At 23.3% G+C, this 24,116-nt stretch overlaps 7 protein-coding genes across 7 annotated transcripts; 1 reads left to right on the top strand and 6 right to left on the bottom strand. All coding sequences in view use genetic code 6, as the record gives it.

Moving 5' to 3' along the window:
• Positions 1-540: 540 nt before the first annotated feature.
• On the bottom strand, positions 541-3,501 carry TTHERM_00310720 (hypothetical protein; the record flags this gene model as incomplete). Its single annotated transcript, XM_001021144.1, has 1 exon — positions 541-3,501. One exon carries the CDS (start codon positions 3,499-3,501, stop codon positions 541-543), a length of 2,961 nt encoding a protein of 986 aa, XP_001021144.1.
• A 913-nt stretch (positions 3,502-4,414) lies between these two features.
• Positions 4,415-4,828, bottom strand: TTHERM_00310700 (hypothetical protein; the record flags this gene model as incomplete). Its single annotated transcript, XM_001021142.2, has 1 exon — positions 4,415-4,828. One exon carries the CDS (start codon positions 4,826-4,828, stop codon positions 4,415-4,417), a length of 414 nt encoding a protein of 137 aa, XP_001021142.2.
• A 1,181-nt stretch (positions 4,829-6,009) lies between these two features.
• On the bottom strand, positions 6,010-7,951 carry TTHERM_00310690 (RING-H2 zinc finger protein; the record flags this gene model as incomplete). The annotated part of the gene is made up of 2 exons (XM_001021141.2): positions 6,010-6,830; positions 6,904-7,951. 2 exons carry the CDS (start codon positions 7,949-7,951, stop codon positions 6,010-6,012), a joined length of 1,869 nt encoding a protein of 622 aa, XP_001021141.2.
• A 2,279-nt stretch (positions 7,952-10,230) lies between these two features.
• TTHERM_00310670 (zinc finger, C3HC4 type (RING finger) protein) lies at positions 10,231-12,605 on the bottom strand (the record flags this gene model as incomplete). Its single annotated transcript, XM_001021139.4, has 3 exons — positions 11,813-12,605; positions 11,124-11,600; positions 10,231-11,060 (listed from the first exon to the last, which is right to left on the bottom strand). The coding sequence occupies exons 1-3, from the start codon at positions 12,501-12,503 to the stop codon at positions 10,231-10,233; spliced, it is 1,998 nt and encodes a 665-aa protein (XP_001021139.3). The 5' UTR covers positions 12,504-12,605.
• Positions 12,606-13,597: 992 nt separating this feature from the next.
• On the bottom strand, positions 13,598-15,611 carry TTHERM_00310660 (carboxy-terminus containing arginine-tRNA-protein transferase; the record flags this gene model as incomplete). The annotated part of the gene is made up of 2 exons (XM_001021138.3): positions 13,598-15,459; positions 15,521-15,611. The coding sequence occupies 2 exons, from the start codon at positions 15,609-15,611 to the stop codon at positions 13,598-13,600; spliced, it is 1,953 nt and encodes a 650-aa protein (XP_001021138.1).
• A 668-nt stretch (positions 15,612-16,279) lies between these two features.
• On the top strand, positions 16,280-16,727 carry TTHERM_000310659 (hypothetical protein; the record flags this gene model as incomplete). Its single annotated transcript, XM_012798893.1, has 2 exons — positions 16,280-16,281; positions 16,334-16,727. Coding segments are annotated over 2 exons (396 nt in total).
• Positions 16,728-17,269: 542 nt separating this feature from the next.
• TTHERM_00310640 (Rieske-like [2Fe-2S] domain protein) lies at positions 17,270-18,781 on the bottom strand (the record flags this gene model as incomplete). The annotated part of the gene is made up of 1 exon (XM_001021136.2): positions 17,270-18,781. The coding sequence occupies exon 1, from the start codon at positions 18,629-18,631 to the stop codon at positions 17,270-17,272; it is 1,362 nt and encodes a 453-aa protein (XP_001021136.2). The 5' UTR covers positions 18,632-18,781.
• Between the last annotated feature and the right edge of the window lie 5,335 nt (positions 18,782-24,116).

Below are 24,116 nucleotides of genomic sequence, written 5' to 3'. Positions count from 1 at the left end.
GTATTTTTGAAAAGTTAATTATTTTTTTAATTAAAGTAAATTTAGTATGAATGATGAAATTAATTATATATATTAATATATAATAAATACTAAAGGGGATTTATTTATTTATTTTTATTAATTATTGAGATTAAGATACATATTTTAATTAATTTTTATATATTCTAATTATTTTTTGTAAGGAAGATTATTAATTATTTATTTGCATAGACTTTTCGATTTATGGTTAGTTTAGTTTTTGTTGGTTGATTGGTTGGTTGGTTGTTCATTGGCTGGAAAATATATTATTATTTTAATAAAATTATACTTAATCAACTTTATAAAGAATTTTTTATTCAATTTGTTAGATCTTGAATCAATTGGTATTAAGATATTTTTAAAGTGAAAGAAAATGTAAGGTAAGTTTGTTTTATATATATATAATGCTAAATTTCTCTTTTTAACCAAGTAAGTTAGTGTATTTTTTGAAGATTGATTAATGAAATAATTCATTTTAAAATTGCATTTAAATTACTATAAGCTTGAAATATCTAATTATTTTCAGTCATCCGATGGAGATTAAGTTCCATAAACTTGCTAAAATCTGAAGATCACGTTTCCTTAAGCAAGCTAACGAATACCACTCAGAGCTTTGAGCATGTATTCATTTCTAGGGTTATTAACACATTCAGCTTCATTAGGTGCTTCTAATGTGTTTGTCACTATTTCATAAGCAAATTTCTTTAGGATATTTACATATTCTAACCTTTAGATGTCAATATCTGTCAGATCTAATCCATAACATTGCTTATGAACTTAAATGTCTTTTTCCTTCTTTTAAAGTTCACGCAAGGAGTTTTTGTTGAGATGCAAGAAAAGAGCATTATAGTGAGTATGATTAAAAAAGTCTGTTTTTTATAAGTTTTTATTTTTTATTTTCTTTTTAGCAGTTTTTTTTACATTTTAAACACATTTTATGAGCTCTTATTAAATATGCTCAGGTACTCCAAGTCTTTCCATATTCTCTGCCTAAAACAGAGAAAGCAAAAAGTACATAAACAATTTGGTTAAGTTATGATATTTTGACCTTTTTTAAACACCTCCTGGGCTTAAAGCATTATTTGCTGTAGGAGATTAGGGATTTCCAAATGAAGTTTCTGTGTTTGCTCTAGATCTATTTCCTTAAGTATTTTTAGCTGTTGCAAACTATCTACTTCTATCTTTGTCCTTTGTATAATTTGAGGAGTAAAGATTTAATAGAGTTCTTTCTTAAACATTTGTTGCACTCTGTGAAGGTGAAGAATTCAATACTGGAGTGTTGGGGAAGTTTGTTGTAAAAGATTACTTGTGATGACGAACTTAAACTGGTGAATTACCATTTGCTGAAAAACCGCTTATGTTAGATAATTGGCGGGCTCTCATCTGATTTATATCAATATTCTAACCAAAAGAGTCTGACGATACGTCATCATCTTACTAGCTCTGGTTGTTGGAGAGCAAAAGACTGTTGTTATTATTTTAGTTGTTGTCTGATTCTACCTTTTTCAACTTATTTCTAAGTGTGAAGCCACCATTACTTCCGCCGTTGAGGGAAAATTCATTAGGGAAAGCATGGTCTTCGATCTTTAGCTATGGTTGCATTCCTGGAGTTTCAAAGATACGAGTTGTTGCTTAAGAAGAAAATGAATTAGACTATGGTCTACCAGTAGCTGAAATAGACCCATATAGTAGGTGAGGATTCCTACGAATAATAGAATTTTTATGAATTGATTCCACGAGGCAAATAAGATTCTCTGAAAATATACTTTTGTAGTCTAAGGGAAGATTTAATAAGTGCTTTCTTTATTCAGCAATGTAAAAGTTTTATCTTATTTTAATCTCTCCCTCAGTGCAAGGTTGGTTTCCGTATAAAATTTTTTAGTACTCTTGGCAAAGGGGATTAATAAATTTTGCATTTTTTTATTCCTAAGGAGTAGCAGGAGATTAGAATTCTCCGTCTTTTGTCCTTGGTGTATTTATTTACATAGAATATACTTTATTCAGACTTTTTAAAAGATTTTTCTATTGTTCATGAGTGCGACGAATTCTCTAAATATCGCTCTCTTCTCCTTCTCCATCACCATTTTCTGAATCATCATCCTCGTTTTCTTCAGCACTCATATCATTTGTAATTTGACGGGCTTCAGATATGGAATGACGCATATTCTATAAAGATGGGAAAGGTATTTATTGATTTATTTAAGGAATCTATAGGGTGTTTACAAATCGATTAGGATTTCTGTTTTTGTCATTTAATAAAGCAGTAATTAATCCTATGCCGCTGCCTTATGGTATTTAATTTGGAAATTTGGAATTATCTTACTAAATTATTTCATTTTCATCTGGATGACTTAAATGCTCGTCTTTAACAGGAATTTCTTTTGATAGCTCATCTTCTTCTACAGACTCTTCTTCTTCTACGAGGCAGGGTTAAATAATATTATTGTTAGTATTTATGGAATTAAAATTATTTTAATTGTTTATTTATTGTTGTAAGAGCAGCAATAAATTTTGTTGATGAGCCAGAAGGTCTGGCTAACTTGCTAATAATTAAGCTTATAGCAGCTGCTATTGTTATTGCTATTACTAAATTTACTATGCATTTAGAATTTAAATTAATTAATTAGGATTTCCTTATTTAGCAAGCAATTACATGTTTATTAGATTTTCTTACTAATATTTATCAATTCCTGAAGGAATAATTTATTTTCCACTATTAATAGCTAAGCCATTAAGACTATTTAACTAAGCTGGGAGCTATAATGGCTATTAAGCTTGCAGAGCTAATAAATTTATCAACTACTACTGTTAAAGTTAGTTTAAAGCATTTCCATTTATAGTTCCTGATGTGCTCTACTTAATAAATGGTTAGTTGATATTGATTGAATTTAAATTTTATTAGAATTAATTGCTTAAATTTTAGTTTAATTAGGGATTTAAATTCTATGAAGAGTCAATTGTATCAAAAGTAGGAAGAGAACTATTAAATAGTAGGGTGTTTTAGGCTCCGTTTCGAGGATTTTCAGAGCTATGATTTGGAATATTTACATTGTTGCTGATACTGCTGGGGTTATTTGCTTAGTTATTTGACGGTATTTAGTTATCACTACCAATATTAAATTAAGGAATACTATTAGTAGAGGATTAAAATCCTTAGTTCTAAGATGTCTCTTAGTTAGATTTACTGATCAGTGAATCCGTCTTTTAGAATTAATTTCCTTTGGCATTTTACTAGTTGATAAAAAGAGGAGTACCTAAATTTGAGAAGGCTTTAAATTGGTCGGTTCCTCCTTTAGCAAAGCTATTACAACTATTAAATCCGTTTCCTACGACAACTGGAGATTAAGGTTCATTTTATGAGCCCACAAAGGAAGATGAAGCTAGATTAGCAAAGCGAAAATCTTAATGTTATGTGTAAGGATTATTTTATAATATCTATTAAATCTGAGCTTAAGAGATGATTTAAGATGCTGCGGTATCCATTTAAAAATTTCAACACGACTAATGAATGAGAGTAAGATTAAAGGGATATGTGTAAAAGAAAAGGAAGCGAAAAAAATTCGGAGATAGAGAGTAAGGGTAATAAAGCTGATGGTAGCAAAGTTTAGATAAGTATGGAATATTTATTGAGTTATTTATTCTTATCTAAGAAACGAAGAAAATGGATAAGTGGAGCTAGCGAAAGAGAGTAGCTAGTATATAATAGAAATAAGTGATTAATATCTGTTTTCTTATTTATTTTTGTTCAGATGAGAAATCAAAGATTTTTTGCTTGATTTTTTGATGTTTCTCTATCTATCTATTTATCTATCTATCTTTTATTAATTTATTGTTTTGTTTTAGGTGAGTTAATGTTTTTTTTTACTGCTTTATTAGATACAAGAACTGATTTTCTTACTTTTTAATTATTGATTACAAATTATCAAAAAGTGTTTAAGGACTTGCCTCAACCGATCGTGCTTTAATGTAAAATTGAATGAATTTATTTGTTTGATTGATTGATTGATTGTTTTGCTAGCTGTGCTTCTTTTTTTTGATTTATTATTATTTAATTAGCTATAACTTTATTTTTAAAAATCCCTTATCCTATTTGAGAAAGGAAAAAGAAATATCTCATCAATAAATATCCATACAAAAAGATTTTTTGTAAAATTTATAAAAATAGCTTGTTATTTCTGAACACAAATTGAATTCCAACTCTAAAGTATCAACTTTTTACAGATTTAGCATGTAAAAAACCAAATAAAATATTTTGTAAAATAAGAAATATTTTTATCTAATTTCTTGAAAGGCCTTTTAAAATTCTATTATATGTGATATACTTTATACTTTAAATTCAAAGCCCTTATTTAAATCTTCTATTTTAGTTTTCTGTAAATAAAAAATTTTAAATATATCATATCCGTAGGTTTTTTACAACTGATTAAATTTGCAAATATTCTCTCTCTAATTTTTTAATTGTCTTATTCCCACAACTTTTTTTGCCGCATTACCCAATCAAAATATTATCTTCAACTATTTTTAACTTACCCCTTTTTTAAAAACCTTGAATTAAATAATCTCTCAGACTATGTTTCTTCTATTACTTTGATTTTTTAATTTGCTTATGGATATGCTCTATTTATTTATTTCTATTCATATTTAAGACATCAGTTTTAAAGTTTCTATTACGGGTGTCATAGGTATAATTCTTTATCAAAAAGTACTATTTAGCAGTTGAATAAAAATCAGATAATTGCCTACCATCCAAAAAAATATTAATTTCTAATTTACTGTATGCTAGATATTCGCCTAAAAATTAAATATTCATTCATATATCGCTTACGGATTGATGAATTTTATGCAAATATTTTTCACGCAACCAAAAAATTTTTTTAATAAAAAATCCATTTAGATGAAGATTTTAATCTTGTTGTTATACGCTTTTTAATATAATTTGCAGTAATTAAGAGTATTATTTATTTTCAATAATAATTTGATAAAATAACTCAAATTGATGAATTATTTTTAAATAAGAGAGGCAATCATAATATTTTATCTAATTTATTCAAAAAAATTAATAAATAAAACACATACTTCGTTGGCTTTCATTCTATCAATTAAACAAAAAAATAAAAAAAACAAATCCCCAATTTGATTATTTAGTAAATATTTCATCATGTTTGTTTGAAAATATTCATTATTTAATAATATGCTCGCATTAAATTCCTTCTTTTTTTTAATATAAATACAAATACAATTTAAGCAGCAGTAATAATAATCTTAGGTAATTAAATCATCTTAAATTGCTTACAAATATTTTCTTTTAAATTTCTCTGCACTTATTTCCCCATCTTCCTTTAACTATTCAAGCGAATATTTTCCTCTAATTTTGCATTTCTATTTTATTTTTTATATTTTCTCTTAAAAACATTATCTTTGTCTAGAATTGATAGCATAAATACTTTTTTTATTTTATGCTTGCTAATATTTAATAGTTCATATTTTATATATTTATTCATTCATTATTTAAAACGAATAGTCTTTCATTCTCAATCAAAATATGCATTAAATTAAAGTTCAAAATAAACCAAGTAAATTATAATATTTGAGTGAAATAACGTAAGTATAAGATATTAAAATGCCTCAATTAATTTTATTCTCTCACCCTCTTTAAAAATCGTAAAATTTATTTAAAAAAGTATGAATATTATAATTATTATATATATTTATATTAACTAACTTTATGTGAATATCTACAAATTGTTTATTTACAAATAATTTTAAATAGTTAATATTATATACTATACACTTTATTAAAATTATTTATTTTATTGCTTTCCGAAATAATAAATTATATTTATATATTTTATAGCTATCATCGAGAAAAACATTAAACATTTTTTCATGGGCCAAGTAGCTTATATTTTTTTGATTCAAGTTGCTTAATTAGTTAGATCTCTTAATTGTCAGAATAAACTTACAATCTTAAAATACTTTAATATTTTGATATCAAACTTTTATTGGTTGAGATTCTTTTTATGAAACACAATAAGAGGCTTTATAAATAGTACTAAAAGTATGATTTTGCTAATTATTTTTTTCAAACGAAGATTATCTGCTCATTATTTGAGCATCTAAATTTTACAATTATTTAGAATTTTGATATAAAGGACTATTTATCATCATAAACGATCTCTATCTAAAGATTTTCTGTGGTGTCGAGTTAATCAAACTCTGCTATGTTTAATAAGATTATTACTTTTCAAATTTTGGAGAATTTAAAGTTATTTATAATGGTTTTAAGATTAATGAGTTTTAAATTTCTGAAACATCAATATTTAATTATTAATTCAGATGTTAAATATTTTTATCTTAATTTATAATGTTTTATTTATTTTGAATTTTCAAGTCAATGTTTGCAATTTATTCATTTGGTATTTCAGGTTAATTTTCAAATGAAATATTACTACTTGAATTTTTCTAATCTATTTTTGAGTTTTTATCAAAATACATTTTAATTATTGAAAGTGAATGTTATTGGCGGCAAAGGGGACAATTTTAAAATTTAGTTAGCCATTCATCTAAACAAGCATCGTGAAATATGTGGTTGCATATTGTTACTTTTATTTAATCTTTTCCAACAACAAATTCTTCAAGACATACTGAACATTGAAAATCAGCAACTTGGTATACTGCTTTTATTTTTTCAGTGAATAAAATTGAAGGTAAATATTTTTTGACATCTTATTATTAAGTATTTGAGTGTATCTTTGTTTACACTTAGATCTCATTGTAATAGTTTCTCTCATTTTGAATAGTTTATTGTCTGGCTAATAATTATTAAAAATAAATATTTATTTAAGCTTTGAAAATGTGTTCTTAATCAAAAAAAATGTAAATTACCTAATCCTTAGAAGAACTTTCTCTATCTTTCTTTATATTTACAAATTTACATCAGAATCACAACGATTAACACTAATCCAAACGAAATTGAACCGATGCAAATATAAAACGTAGTAAAATTATTTTATTGCTAACCTTATTAGCTATTAACTTAAATTTAAACTGTTGAAGCGTCATTTTGGGAGCTTACTTAAAATACAATTATTTTAGCATTTTTATAAGTTTAAAGTAATTCATTTAAGTTAAAACTGATGCTTGATTTTTCTTTTTCTAATATAGGTGAGGAGAGCATGCTAAGAGTTTAATTTAAATTAGCTGAAAAATCTAATAGATTTAATATTTTGAGACTAATTTTTGAATCGGCTGAGAACTAAATTTAAGACTTTTAAATGTAATCGTTAGTAAGGTTTTGAATGTCAATAAAAAAATAATTAATTGGATGATTATATAGAGGATATTCTTTATTAAAATCTAATTAATAAAAAAGATATTAATTTAATTTATACAACTAAATGTAAATTAAAGTATTTAAAAAGTGTAAGGTGCCAAATTTATTTATGGTATTTAATTTAAAATTTACTTTATTTAATTTCCTAAATATTAACACTGCAATCTTTTCCAACTTTTCCTTCTTGGCAATTACAGGTAGATAAAGAGCAAATTCCTTAATTATTACAATTATTTAGACAACTATTTTGTGTTCTTAGAATATAGTATTATTCAATAGACTAAGTATCACTTAAAGGAATATTCTTATCAACTAATCCTAGATCTATAAGATAAAAATATAAGTTCTTCCCGATATTGTTATTAATATTATTATCATTTAAATTAATAACAACCCTTAAATCTTTTCTATCCACAAAATATTTGTTATGGTCTAAATCTATTATATTGCTATTTACTGTTTTATTTTACTCCCAAGAACTTATTTGGGCAATTATAAAGTTAACAGGGTTTTCTATAATGATAGAAGTAGCAAATAAAACATATTAAGAGTAATTATTTCCTTAATTTCCCTATTAGAAATTCTGTTTGAAAGTAACATCAAAAGATAATGAAGAACCTATTACTGTAGAATCTATTTCGTATATGTATTGAACTACTCTATCACACATTGTGTTTTATATATTAAAAGAATTCAGTTATATGTTGTTTATTGTACATATTGATAGAGTATTTTTAAAAATAACTGAGAATATCAATACTAATAATATATTGTACTTCATTTTATTTTTTTTTTATGAAATCTTCAATTTGAAATTAAATTATTTTTTAAAATTAAATTCCTTTCTTTATTTTATCCTACTCAACCTTATAAAATGATCTAATTTTTTTCTCAAAAATTATAATGTAATAAGATTTGATATGAAAATAATCTTACATTTTTTTATTAAAAAAATTTGATAAAATCTCAACTGAAACTATAAAATGCAATAAATACTTGCTAAAGTATTTAAACACAAAATGGAATCACTTTATGATACAGTTTGTTCAAATTGCTCTTTGTATGCAATTTCTTACTCACATAACTTTTTTTTACAGGTATATTTTAAAGAAATTTATAAGAAATAAGGCTTATTAAAATTAATCCATTAAAATCTCAATATTTTTATTTTTTGGTTTTCTCTTTGTTTTTTAAATAAATAGTCCATTAGATTATTAATAAAAAATTAATTATAAAAATCTTTAAGACTAGTAAGCTTTTAGCATCTTTCTTAATTTTTTAGTTTGATTATTAAGGCTGATTGATTTTTTTGTATTTATGCTTTGAAATTACAATAATTTTTCAAGTAATAATTCTAATAAAAATGTCTAACTTGACTTTAGTAAACACATAATAGTAAATGGATTTTTGTTTAATAAGGAAGCAATTTTTTTTTACTTTTAACAATTAGTGAGTTAGGAGAATAAATCATAATCAAAGGTCAAAAGTATTTATAAAATAAAAAATATTCCTTTTACAATAATCAAAAATTTCAAAATATTATATTTATTTTATTTTTTATCTAAATTAGGTCTATAAAGAAAAAAATCAGATGCAAAATTAAAACCAAATAAATTTCAGCATCTAAAATTTAATTTATCTAAAAATAAATAATAAAAAAGAATTTATTAATAAATAAAATATTTAGGTGAAAGATGCAAATTTAGTTATATTTAAAGATATACTTTGATATTCTTTTATTAAAATACGAAAGTAAGCATTCTTATTTCTTACGTAAATAATTTTTTAATTTAGGTGTAAGATTATCTTTTATTAAATATTAATCTCCTATTAGCCAACCAAAAGCTTTTATTTTATGTAAGTATTACTTATTAAAATTTATCTTAAACATTTAATATACTACTGTAGCTAATTAAAAAATAAGTAAAAAATATTATTAAAAAATGATTCAAAAATATGGAAGTTGATTTGAAATTAATAATAAATGAACAAATTTACAATTTTAAATATATCAAATTTAGGCAACTTTAGTTTACTTTTTTTGAGAAGAAAATTTGAAATTAATAGTTATCGAATGATTAATTTAAAGCAAGCAATTTTTATTATCATAAAAATTAAATGGTCGAATTGAGTAAAAAACTAGATGGAAGTTTTCATTTTTCTAATATAAGAATTTAATAATTTTTGTTTTAACAATTAATTTTATTGTAAAATTCTATTTGTTTTTCTAGCTTAATATTTGAAAGGAAAAAATATTATGTTAATTAAATTTATTTGATTGAAAATATTAAAAATTAAATTGATAAAATTAATTAATAAATGATTAAATAAATGCTATAGAGTATGAGATGAAATTTAAATTAAAATATTTACAAATTTACCACAAAAACACATTTAATTTAGTAAAATTTAATTTTTTTACAAAAAAGTTGACTTAATTTAAATGTAAAAAATTCATGATATAATTGATTATATTTAATAGATAGTAATCATCAAAATTATCTTATTACAATAAAGAATATTAATATACCATATAATTTCATAATATTAAAAATGTTTAAACTATTTAATTTAAAACAGCTGATGATATTTGGCTTGAGCCTAAATTTTTGGGTTTATTACCAGCCTTAATTATTTATTGATAATTCTTAGTATGGAAAAAAACTATTTTTTGTTGGGATAAAAATTTATTTAAGGGATGTAAATTAATTAAACAAATTAATGGTGAAACGATAGAAAGAATATAATTTAAAGATAAATAAATAATTTATTTGTAATAAACTTACATGAATTTATAAAATAGTGTATTAGAAACAAGTTTTAAAAGTAACAAAGTTAATTTTTATAATAGTAGGAATTTAATTTTTTTGGATTAAATTTCATAAATGAATATTTCTTTCTTTATCTTTTTCATTGTTGTTTTAATTTTCTTATCTGTCTTACTCAATATTTTATGCAGCTTTGTGAACTGCCAAGGAATTATTCACATTTGTACAGTCTTCGAGTGGATTAAACATGTTTTATAATTGTTATTAATTTAATATATTATAGTTATTTACATTCATATTTTGATTTTCTTCTTCTTCTTAAACTAAATTTGCTTATACCCTGTCATGGTTCTTTCCTTTCATCATCTTATTATTTTATAAAACTCTATCAATTAAATTATCACCTTAAATAATTTATTGATTTTATTACAGTCTTGGGGGAGCTTCATGAACCTCTCTATCTTATTACTGTTGTTGTATTAAGATTTAGTTTTGCTGTATTTAGTCATCATTTCTAATTTAAGCAGCTGGCAGTTAAACATCATTGATTGGATGTATGGCACCTGATTTAACAGCTATATTTTAAAAGTTTTAATACATAATAGGATTCTATTTGAATTCTTTTAATCTTTAAAGAGTCAGCTCTTAACGGCATGATGGGCAGTTCTACTACTTTTTTAACCATTCCTCAAGGCACTCATGATGGAAAATATGCTGGCATATTGTTACTCTAACTTAGTCTTTGTTTATAACAAATTCCTCTAAACAGACAGCACATAGTTCACTTGAAGGTGCTTTCATCATAGTTTTATCAAAACTCTATGTAGGCATGAACTCATTTAATTGCTCAATTGTAAGCTTTTACAGTTATTAATTTTATCTGCCCCTGCCTTACTATTAAGCTTAAAGGTTAGCCTAATTAGCTAAATTTTAAGCCATTTCTAGTTTTTTTTAAAAAATAAATTAATTAATTGATTATTAATTTTTTGGTTATTTAATTTTACATTAATTTGACCTTCTAATCATTTTAGAACGACGAGCAATATAAATAATGTAAACAAGCACTATGAAACCAAGAGCACCTAGAATTATGTATAGAATTATCAGACTGCTACCACCAGATCCACCCGAAAATGGATAAACTTAAAATTTCAATTATGTGTTATCATTAGATACAAACAAAACAATTATTCTTGCTCCTTAAGTTTAAGGGGTTACGACTAAATTGAATTATTAGCTTTTATTTGTTATTACTTTACCGACTTAAGTATTAAGTCTTGCTGCGAGCCAAAGAAAGTAGTCTGGAAGATAGTTTTAATTTTCTATATCTTGCTATATTGAAATCATATACCCTTCTGTATCATTAGTGAATGAAGCTTCCACGATTAAAATTTAGCCTACAGAGTAATTGGTTTGGTCTATATCAAAATAAAGGTATACTTTTGTTTCAGAAGGGACTACTATCATAGAAGAAGAATCACCTAATTTAAAAAAATGTTAAATTAGAATCATTTTTTGATAAAACGAACATTATTTATTCATAATTGTTAAAATAGAAATTAAATTTCTATAAATTAATCTCTTTTATGTGCTAATTAATATAGACTTATTTTTAGAGAAGAAGTAAACGAAAAAAAAAATGTATATAAAAAATGTTTAGATTATTTTATGAATCTATTGAAATTATATTTACCTATATTAATTTATTAGGCTGCTACACTACAATCTCTTGCAATGAAACCAGCTTGGCATACACAAAAGGTATTAAAAGGATCAGAGTTGTTGCATTAGCCCTATCCAATATTACTGCTGCAATTATTTAAGCAACTCATCTAATTTTTAATTGTGAATGAACCATTGAAACTTTTTATTAGATTATTGCTTCCTAGAGGTGATGAAATAGGAGCAGATGTTGCGAACTTATAAGGGCCAAGTATATAATAATACAAGGTTTGCTAGATATTGTATTAATCCTATGGATAATCTAAGAATAAAACTTTGCTACCAGAAGCTAAACCTTCAAAATCAACATTTAAAACCTAGTAATTTTATACAAATCTCATGAATGGAGAAAACTTGTTTTAACTGTATATCACATCAGTAATAAAATCTTATTGCTAAATTAATTTAGGGCTCATTAATAGCAAAAAGCAGTAATCTTTAAATTATTAGTTTGGGACATTACTTGAAATATTGATAATGAATTCTAAAAAACTTTCATTTTGAACTTAATCCACTTAAACGTATGCTAACTAGTTATATCCAAATTGCATTACACCAGGCTAATTCATAAATCCTTTAGTTTAAGCATCAGCTAACTTAATAATTTAGATTAAAATGAATGTTAAAAGTGAGAGAGTCTTTGTATTTTATTTATATTTCATTTAGTATAATTTTTTGATGATTTAAATATATTTTTTTATTATCAATTATGCAAACTAGAAATCTTATCGACTTGACTTGATCTTACTTTAAATTCTGTAATAATTATATTAATTAATATTTACTTTCTTTATTAATATTTTACACTATTTTAATATAAAATATGAAGTAAATTTTTACGTGAATTGTTCTATTAGCTTTCTTTTTCTTACTTTATTTTTTAGTCTTACTAACTTAATTATTTATTTATTTTGTTCTATTATAACTAATCTATATTTATGCTTAAAAAGATCTATATTTAGGCTTGTTACAAACTATTAAATACTGGTTTTTTAAATTTTAAATTTTCTTTCTTTTTAAAAAAATAATTCTATTTTTTTAAAAAGTATTATTGACCCCAATTTAAATTTTGAAAGCTTTTAATTATTTATTTTTTCGTTTTATTTATTTATTAATTCTTTTAATTTTATTAAATTATTTTTAATTCTGATACAGACAAAAATCTATTAATTAATGGATAACAGTGCAGAAATGATATAAGCTTGAAATAAAAAGTGCTTTTTAAAAATGGGATCTGTTCGTTGAAATTAAAAGGAATTAAAGTGCACTTATAAAAAATATTACAAGATAGTAAATAAATAAATAAATAATTATTAAATGATTGAATTAAAATTGATAGTAATCTTGAGAAAAAAAATAGCTTAAATTTGAAAGGAAATCTTTGGAATTATTCATTAATTAGTATATTCTATCAAATTTATTAAAAATCTTAATTTTTTCTATTCGAAAGCAGTTTGTTTAAAGATAGAAGAGACAAAAATGTATTTAAAATAAATCTGATGCTATTTACTTTTTTTGTTTTAATTGGCAAAGTATAATTGTTACTAAATAAATCGATTTTAAATACTAAAACATTAAAATATATGAGTTCAGTGAGAAATGAAAATAAAATATTTAAAACTTATGATAAAAAATAAAATTGCTTATTTAGGAAATTTAAAAACAAAAATATTTAGCTGAACAGATAAAATATCAAATTATTCTCTTTTTTAAATAATATTTATTTATACTGAGAAATGAAAGAAAGATTTCTTTCTCAACTTTAAGAAAAATTAAACAAAAGAGTTGGATATAAGTTTTGATCGATAACTGAAGCTACGGCAAAGAAAGTATTTTTGAGATTCTAGTTAAAAAATGAAAAGAATTGTTTGCTAGGAATTATCTATCCTTAAAGAGCAGTTCTTGTTTTTTCTTCTACAAATTTTTATAAAGTTTTTAGATTTGTTGTGTGAGACATTTTTGCATCAATTTATTCTTATGGTGGGGCCAAAGAGGGGTCTTTTGGTTTAGATTCTATGAATTTTCTTATTTTTTCATCAAGTGGATACCATTTATAGGTACGAGGACAGAGAAGCTCAGCTGGACCATAATCGCCTTTGTATACCATCTTTTAACAGTCTTAGATATAGAATCCCAAGTAGTAATACTAAAACTTAGGGAAAAACTTGCTTAACTATTGAACGTACTCAATTTCATAGATAGCTCCCACTACACCTAGAGAGTAATTTTGATATTTAGGATCATAATAAAAATAAACAGATGATAAGTTATCTTCAAATAGATCAACAACACCAACTGCGATAAATTCATTATCCAAGAAATAATTCATGTGAAAACAGCCTAACATTAGTTTATAATCCTTATTAATTTCTGAGGTTTTCATATTAAAGGAAATGGTCTTTTCACATAAAAATCCTTTGAATCCATCCATAGATTCTTTTGCTTTTTCATGAATTTCATTGCAGTACTTTTGGTACATGCTGAAATTTTGTTAATCACACTTAGCTAACTGGACCTTTATTGTTAATCTTCCCTTTTTAATTTCTGTAGAAGTGAATTTATCTGTGTCCCAATGGAATTAATCAAATCCTTCTTCTTCTTCTTACTCTTTTTTAACTTTATCGTCTTTGAAAGATTCTTCATGTTTGTTATTTTATTTTCCTTTTTTGACAAAATCTATTGCTTTTACTGTTCCTTTACTAAAAGATGTGTTAATACTTTTATTTTCAATTTCCATATTGTTTTCTTCCTAGCTTACTACCTGCATAGTATTATTTGTATTTTATATAGATTTATTAGACTTATCTTCAACTTTTTGTTCAGATGATTGAGGTTTTTCATTATTGGCCTCATTTTTTTCCTCAATTTGCTATTCAGTCTAATCTTTGCTCTTTTAATATGAGGGATTTCTCTCAAAAAAGTTAATTTATCCATTCAAATCTATTTCGTAAAGAAAATCTTTGATAAATCTCTCAAAAAGAGGCTTCAAGACTTCTTAGCAGCTTTCTATAAAAAAGTTAGGCTTTGTGCCTTATAAAGCTTCCTTATTTTTTGCAAAAAAGAGCATAAAGTAATTTGTAAAATATGTTCCTTTTTTGGGACACCTAGATGGCAATATTTTAAAAACATCAAGTATCTCTTTTTTAATAAATGAAACTTGGGCAATTTGAATTTAAGGATTGTTCAATTCTTTGATAATCAAACTTTTTGAAACTTCACAACCCTAAGCCAAGCTGATCATTTATTCTCTTAATTCCACTTATTGCTCATCCTAAACTGAATAATTTACTATTTTTTGTATTTTTTCCTAGCTTTTGTTCATTTTATTATCTTTCTCTTAATCCTTTGGCTAGCTTTTTTTCTCTTCTTGCATCTTTGTATCGCTAGATATAGGATTTTTTGAGTAAATAAACTTATTCCATTTTTTCATCACTTTTTTCTATGACTTTTTGATTTAAAACTAAGTAGCATTCATCCTAATTGTGTATGATTTGCAACAACTTTTAAACAAATCTGGTTTATAAAAATATGATCCACATCTTCTCCAGCCGCAATCCATTAAGCTTTTATAAACTTCAGGTTTCATTTATGTGGTATCAAATCCATATGTAAAGCTTCCTTTTTAAATAAATGAATCAAAATCTTAAGAATCATTCAAGAAAAACTAACTAAAGCTTACCTGTTTTATTTTTGCAATATCCACAGCTATGCCCTCTATCACTGCCATGCATATAAGCTACATTGATGGGAAATTCTTTTGACTAGTCCATTTCTAAAGTTTTGTAGATACTTTATTGTAAAATTCAATAAATTAGATATTTATTTAAAAGATTGTAAATAGTTTAATTAGCGAAATTAATTTAAAATTTTAACAAATTATTTAGAATATCTGAGACTGAATTTTTAAGATAAGAGTTTCCTGACATCAACTGGTAAGTAAATTTATTAAACAAGTAAAAAAAAAATAATTTAAGTTTTTAAAAGTCAAATACATAAATGATTTACATTAAAATTAGCTATTGTATGTATTGTTATCAAAAATATTTACTATTTTCAAAACAAATCTAGAATTTTCAAGAAATTTAAAATATTATTATTATAAAAACTCTTAATTAAATTTTATCATCAAATTAATTTAGTTAAAAAATTAAAATGTGTGATAACTGTGTGCCGAACATTTTCAAACTTTAGCAGAAAGTCAAGTATTTCTATAAAGCGATGACTTCGGACTAACAAAATGAAATAAAATAGAAATAAATAATTGAAAATAACATGATAAATTAACTATTTTAATCAATTTATCCTTAAATGAGAGAAGATTAAATAAAAGAAAAAGAAATTACAGCATAATTAAGTTGTAGTATAAATTTAAAATAATATTTAAGTTGTAAATACTAAAAAAAAGATTAAGAAATGAATAATTTATCTTAAGAATGTGATGTAAATTAAATATTTTAGCATGCAAAATGTTTATTTTTATTTTTATTATTAGGAAATCGCTGAAAAAATAAAATAATGTGTGTAATAAGCAGAAATGTCTTAAGTATAAAAGTGAGAATAAATTTTATAAAATGCAGGAGATTCAACTAATTATTTTGGTTTAATGGTTTTGCATTGATTTATTTAATAAATTATACATTCTAAAATTAAAAAATTCCTTTTAAGAATTGGATTTGAAAATAAAAGTGAAGATTATCATCCATATTTAACTTTTTGAATGTAGAGACAAACAATTAGACTAAAGTAAGTAGGCTTAATTAATTAATAAATTGATCTATATTACTATAAAGATACAAAATAATAAATATATTTGCTTATATAAAATTAATAATTAATTGATTAATAAATAAGGTTATATGTAGAATAAAATAATCAAATATTTTTGAGTTAAAAACTATTTTTAAATTTAAAAATGGGTATTTATTATATACTATTAAGTATTTTTATTTAGTATATCTGCTCTATTATAATTAAGCAATCTTTTTATGCTTTTTTATCTAGAAATATTCTTTTTTATCAAAATTTGGATTGCTTTAATATTTTTTATTTTACATTTTGAAAACTAAGAATTAATTAGATTTAAGATAAAATTTACTTAATATTTTATGGTATTTAGTGAAAGTATAAAGTAAATGAATTTTTTAATGGGTTTACAGTATTCACATGCATGCAAAATTGACATCAATTTTAATTTTGATTAAAAGAAAAAATTAAAAATTTCTAACTAGCTAACTAACTAACTAAATATTTAATTACATGTATTTATGAAATTTATTTTTATTACTTTAAAAAGAAATCTATTTTTTATTTATAGATTGTATTTGAAAAATATTTTATAATAATGCATGGATTATATTTATTTATATATTTAAACTAAATATTCAGTGAAGTCAAATATAACAAACGATTGATTAATGCTACATCTAAATCACCAGTCAAAAGCTTCTTGGTTCTTTTCGAATTCATCGCAGCCTTCGTAGTACTGAGAATACCATTCTCTCCAGTTGAGGAGTCTCTCATCAAATACAGCTTTAGGATTGTATGTAAGCTTGTCAGCAAAAATTTTGTTATTCCAGACAATTTTGTCAGAAATGAATTACTTTCTAAAACCAGCTAGGAGATAAGCAGAGACCCAGTAAGGTAACCACCAGGAAGTGTACATCTTGTGGTGAACAAGTTAATTGAACTTTCCAACAGGAGTAACACTCTAGACAACAACAGCTTCCCATAAGGGGAATTTCAAGAATAAAAATACAGTACCGGAACCTAATTAGAAGACTGTTGCAGTTTAGATGTAGAATTCAAATTTATCAAAGAAGACAAGATAGGCATCCAAGACGAGGTTATTGATGTGAGTTTTATTTTATTCGTTAGTGTACTTGTCGAAGAGCTTGTTTGAAAAGGCTTGAACCTTTTTGTTGGGGTGAGTTCTCATTACTTCATCGAAGTCCTTATCAGTTGGTTTACGATCCTTAGGAACCCACTTGAATTTAATCCATGGGAAAAGTATTTCGATCCAAGCGTAGTGAACGTATTCAAAGTGCTTGAAATCAGCTCCGTTTTCAGGGATTTCTTGGATTTAGCAATTAACATAGTCGGCAGTTTCACCTCTATCTTCAAGATAAGGAATTTCATTAATTTCAAAAGGTTCATAGTAAGGGTCGACGTTTTTAGCATGGAACCAGACATAAATTAAATTGTTTTATTGACGGACATGGAATTTTTAGATTTAGGAAGGAGAACCAGATTCGCATGTTTTAATGTATCTGTTGTCAGAACCCTTGGTCATTTTCTTGATGTCGTGATAGGTGTGGTGGGTACATTACTTCTCATCTAAATGTTCAGAGTTAACACATTTACCTGATTTACCGTCGAAAGACCATCCATGGAAAGGACATTCAATACAAGAGTTCCATTTAACTTTACCTCCAATACCGAGATTTGCACCCATATGAGAGCAGTAAGCATGTAAAGCATAAGGGATACCATCTTCACCGCGGAAAACAGTGATGTGACGACCATTAAGCTTGAAGAACTTAGATTGACCAATTTAGAGTTCATTTTTGTGACAAACTCTGAACCAACCATTAGGATAGCTTGGAGGTGGGTTACCTCTCTTGACGTTAGAGCGTCTATCATCCCATTCTTGCTTTTCAATAGGATTGTAGTATTTGAATTTTTTAATATAAAGTGCGTAGAGACCTATGAAAATCAAAGGAATGACCATATAAAAATGGTAATCTTGATTTTTAAGGATGTCCATAAGACATTCTTTGTTGAACTCAATCATTTATGGCAAATTATAATTAATTTTAGTATAAACTTCTTCTATTTACTTAGTGCTTTTAAACCTATAGATAGAACTTAAAAAGATATTAGTTTGTACTTTACTTCTTTTTAATTTTTCTTAGATCTTGTAAAAGTCTAATTTTTATTTTATTAAATGATTATCAAAATTTTTAATTTCTTGGCTGACCAATTAATACAGCTCAACAATTAATATTATTATAAGCAAACACATGCAACTTATTAATATTAAAGGTGCTTGATTTTAATTATTAAATATGAAATTCTATTGACGTATTTAATTTTTCAAATTTATCTGGTCATCTATTTATTTATTTGCGCTTAGATTTGAAATTAAAAGTTATACATTCAATTTGCATAGAAACTTTCATTTAAAGTATATCTGAATTACATGTTTACTCTACTTTCGAAATAAGTAGAATCCAAGCAAACAGCAATGCTGCTGAATGGTAGCATAGGAAATCTAACTCATTTGATGAAATTTAAATTTATTCAGTTAAAAAATGATGAGTAAAAAAGATGAAGGTTTGTTTGATTTTAATAATATTTTACAGTGATATTAATATAATTGGGAATAAATATTAATAAATATACATTAAAGTCATTATATAATCAGAAATTAAATCAAATTTATTAATATGATATAAGCCTTATTTTTGATTAACAATTTATTTTTCTATTTGAAAGTAACTTTATTTTGTTTTTCTTTCTTTTAGCTCTTAGAAAGAGTGAAATTATAATTTTTTTATTGTAATTCTTTGGTTTCTGATATAATATTATTAACACTAACCCTTGTAAAAAAAATAAAAGAAAAAAAATTCTTTAGTTCTGCTTTATTTTACATTTTTTTGAATGATAAAATCATAAAATCCACATTTTTTTCTATGCAAATAATTTGTTAATTTTATTAATTTATATAATAAATAATTGTAAGCAAGAATAACTAAAATTTTATCAAATCAAGTCTAGAAGTCAAAATATTGAAATCAAGCAATAAAATACAAATTTATTTAATTTTAGCATGCTGATTTTACCAAAAAATAATTTTAGCAATTACTTTGAGTTTAAATACAATATTTAAAATCGAAACAAAATAAAATTTCAATTTCAATTTCAAAATAAATTAAAAAATTGATTGAATGTTATTTTTAATTAAATAACAAGTGTTAGGAAATAAATGTATGTAATTAATTTTCAAAATAATATTTGCATGAATTCATATCTAAATATTTTGATAAAAATGCTATAAAAATTAAAGATAGAATGAAATAAAATTAATTTAATTTTATTTATCAAAGAAAGATAATTTATTTTTGACAAGAGAGCAAAATGCACTCAGTTTTTTTTTGTGTATGTAAAGATTAGTTTATAGAGGAAGAATCAATAAATAAATTACATTTTTTTATTACAAATAAACTAGTGGAAATTGAGTAAATTTAACTTTAATAATTAATTTACTTCTTTTAAATTAAAAGTAATTTGTCAGTTTTTATTAATTTGTTCAATTTAAGAGCTGAGCTTTCCACAAAATTAAATGTAAAAGAAAGTTAATGTTAAATATAAGTAGCTCTGAATGTTACAAGCAGGTGTTTCGAATTTTTTCAAACAACAAGTTAATATTCTTTTACTTTGCCTGAATTTTCTATTTTTTTCTTTTTTACTGAAGTTAAAATATATTCTGAAAGATTTTTTTTCTTAATAAATTCCTGTTTATTCTAAAATCTTATTTCTCTAAAATATTTTAATGGATTGATCTACTTTACTTAAAACTTCTTTTATTTTTTTTCCTAAAAATCACAATATTTTTTAATTTAATTTCTCTTCAAATTTTTGTCTAAGCTAATGAAGGAAGTTTTATGTCTAAATTCAAAACATCTTACAAATACGCATTTAAAAAATTAACTATTAAATAAAATTTCTATTATATACCTTTTAAATTATTTATTAAAGAATGAATATGTTTTAGTATTGTGCTCAATTTTCTTAAAATTTTAACAATTTTGGTGTGATAATTGTACAATCATACAAGTTGAAATAAAGTTTAAGTTGTTTTTAAAGAAACAAAATGAATAACTATATATTAATATCCTAAATGTATGATAAGTGCTTTTATAAATAAAGAAATCTGTTTTTAATACATTTTATATGAAGCTTTTATTAAATATTTGTGTATAATGCTGACATTTTATACAACTAATAATATTTTTAGAAAAATATATATATCGAATTCTACTCGCTATTATCTATGTAAATTAATGGTTAATTTTTAAAATATTTATATTTTTATTCTTATAAATTATTTTAGGATATGGATGCAACTTATTACTACCTATTATTTTAAATTTACAGATTTTCAATTTGATACCATTTTTTCATAATTTTGCATAAACAATTTGATGCAATAATGATAATAATCATTCATGGAAATAATTTAAAATAATTTGCTTGATGATTCTATGAGATATTTTATATTTGATAAGTTGCATGATAAAATAATAATTTATAGTTTATAAATATTTCCTAAAAAAATTTTGTGTTGTGTTTATGACATAATATATAATCAATGCTATTTAACTTTATAAAGAGTTTTTGCTTTTATTTGGTTTTAAACTAATATATTCTACTCTCAGTTTTCTAAATTTTCAGTTTCCTTTTTGATTTATAAAAATTTTTAAAGTTGTTAAAATTAATTTAAACAAAAATTAATAAATATTCAAGATATTTTCGATGAAATTTAATCGAAAATTTCATGATTTTTACATATAAAAAAATAATAGTAACTATCCAAAAATTGTAAATTAAATATAAATTTAATCTGTACTCATAAATTTTTTAGTGGTTAATTGTTATTCAATGCAAATAGATAATTTTTGAAAAAAATCAAACACTAGTGAATTATAGAAAATAATTTTTTTTAATAAATAATTAGTCATTTATAATTTATTTTTCAATTATTTTAATTATCAATTTTTTTTTTTTTAATAAATAAATTATAAAAAATCCTAGTTTTTATTGTAAAAATAAATAAAAATATTTTATTAAATGGTATTATTTAAGCTGATATTTTAAAATATTTAATTTTTTTCTATTAAAAAAAAAATCAAGAATAATCTAATTTAAGAAAAGAAAAGAAATTAATATTGTATTAATATAATCCTAACAATTCCTTTTAAATTAAATAGCTCACCTTAAAATTTTCTTTTTAATTTATTCATAAAATCAATTTTTTATATTTTACTTTTTTAAAGTTTTTTAATAAAAATTAAGTTTTAACAAATTATTAATAATTATCATTTTAAATTTATTCAAATTTTATTTTTTAACTATTGTAAGCTCGATTAGCTCAGCTGGTTAGAGCATGCGGCTGTTAACCGCAAGGTCGTAGGTTCGATCCCTACATCGAGCGCTTTTTAATAAAATATTTTTTAATACAAATTTTAAAAATGAAAAAATAATCTATATTTTTAATTTAAGACAAATTACTGTATCGCTCGATTAGCTCAGCTGGTTAGAGCATGCGGCTGTTAACCGCAAGGTCGTAGGTTCGATCCCTACATCGAGCGCTTTTTTAAATTTATTTATAAAGCATTTACATTTACTTTATTAGCTATCACTTTAATTTAGTGTTTGATTTCATAAATCCCTCATAGTCTAGCTGGTTAGGATACAAGGTTCTCACCCTTGAGACCCGGGTTCAAGTCCCGGTGGGGGAGTTTTTTTATTTAACTTATTTATCTACATTTTAAATGTAATATCTGTTTTATTAAATCTAAAAATTGATGAATTAACAACTTAAATTATAATTTTAAAAATTTTTTTTCAAAAAATAATTTTTATGATTGCTTTAGTTAGTTAAATAATAATTAATTTAGTTATATCAAAAATAATGACATTTTTCTTATAAATACTACTTATTTTCAAGCAACTATAAAAATATTCTAAAATATAAAACTTATGAATTGAGTAGTAAATATTAACCTCAAAAAATTATATTTATCTCACTTCTTTATGTATTTTTAAAAATGAAATTAAAATTGAAGATTTATATTAGAAAAAATATTAAATTGTGAGATTTTTAAAATAAAATGAATTAATTCTATGATTATTTACTAATTAAAATTGAGATTCATTCATTTAATAAGTATCAAAATAGTTATCTTTAATAAAAATAAAATTACAATAAAAAGTGTATTGCATAAAATGAAGATTTTAGTTTATGCTTAAAGGTTTGGTTTTGAGTTTATCTTCAAATTAAAATGCTATTTTAATTACATATAAATGTCTAATTGAAAAAAATAAATGGGTAATTTTTCATTCAATATTAAATATTTTTTTTTCTATTCTCATATTTCAAACAAATAGTTAATGAGTTTTATATACATTTGATTTATCTTACAAATTAAAACATAAATGATGTTTTTTTTTTTAGCGAAAATAGTCATTTGAGCCAAAATGGTAGGATGGTTGAATATATAATATATTTATATATTTAATAGTTAAATAAATATCTTAGTCGCCTAAGACTGTTGAGAATCTGTTTGATAAGCTTTATATAGATGCAGAAATAAATTTAAGATGAATTTTGCCTCAATTATTTTTACTGAAGCTTTTAATTCATATGCTTTTTTAAATATTATATTTTTCTATCTAAAACTTCAGTAAATATCTTAAATTCTCCAAAAAGATTCACTTCTTTTAACCTAATACGAGCTCAGATTATTATTTTGCTTTTATAATTAAAATCAAGGGAATCTATTTAATCAATTTTAATTCACCCCTCATTTTTTTATAATAATTAAAAATATATAAGATCAATAATTTAGTTTAAGATAGATTTAATAATGTTACATCTAATAATAAAATATATTCTTTTCTATTTAAAACTAAATATAAAAAATATAAAGAAATATTTTTTACATTTTTACATTCTTATTCTGTAAATCTGTCTGTTTAATACTATGATAAAGTATTTTTTATATGATTTTACATGGCTATTTTTTTTAGTTAAATAAAAAACTAAAAAATAAATATTGTTTTGTTGTGGCAATCCTTAGAAAATAATTTAAAAGGCAGACAAAATTTAGTGAAATTTTAAATATGTAAATGTAAATGTAATTTTTAATTCTAAATTTCTAAAATTAAAGTAAAGGATAACAATATTTCTTATTGTTAAAAGAATTTTTGCAATTATACAATATTTTATAGAACTTCTACTTATTATTTCTTTCTTTATTTATTATTACAAATTAATAAGTTGTAATATAATTAGTTAGGAATATTTACCGAATAAACAACTAAGTTCTTAAAATACTTTAAAAAGCTAAAGTAAAAGATTGGAGGAAATGTATGTAAAAAAAAGAAACTCGAATAGCTAACACACAGGAAATACCTAGCAAGTAAATTTAGATGTAAATGAGGCAAATAAATAAACTCCTGATAGTAGTTACAATACTTTTTTTAATAACAAA

The sequence above is a fragment of the Tetrahymena thermophila genome, assembly GCF_000189635.1.
Source record: "Tetrahymena thermophila SB210 genomic scaffold scf_8254551, whole genome shotgun sequence".
NCBI lineage: Eukaryota > Ciliophora > Oligohymenophorea > Hymenostomatida > Tetrahymenidae > Tetrahymena > Tetrahymena thermophila.
The sequence above is the reverse complement of the archived record's forward strand: the minus strand, read 5'-3'. Positions and strand labels throughout refer to the sequence as shown.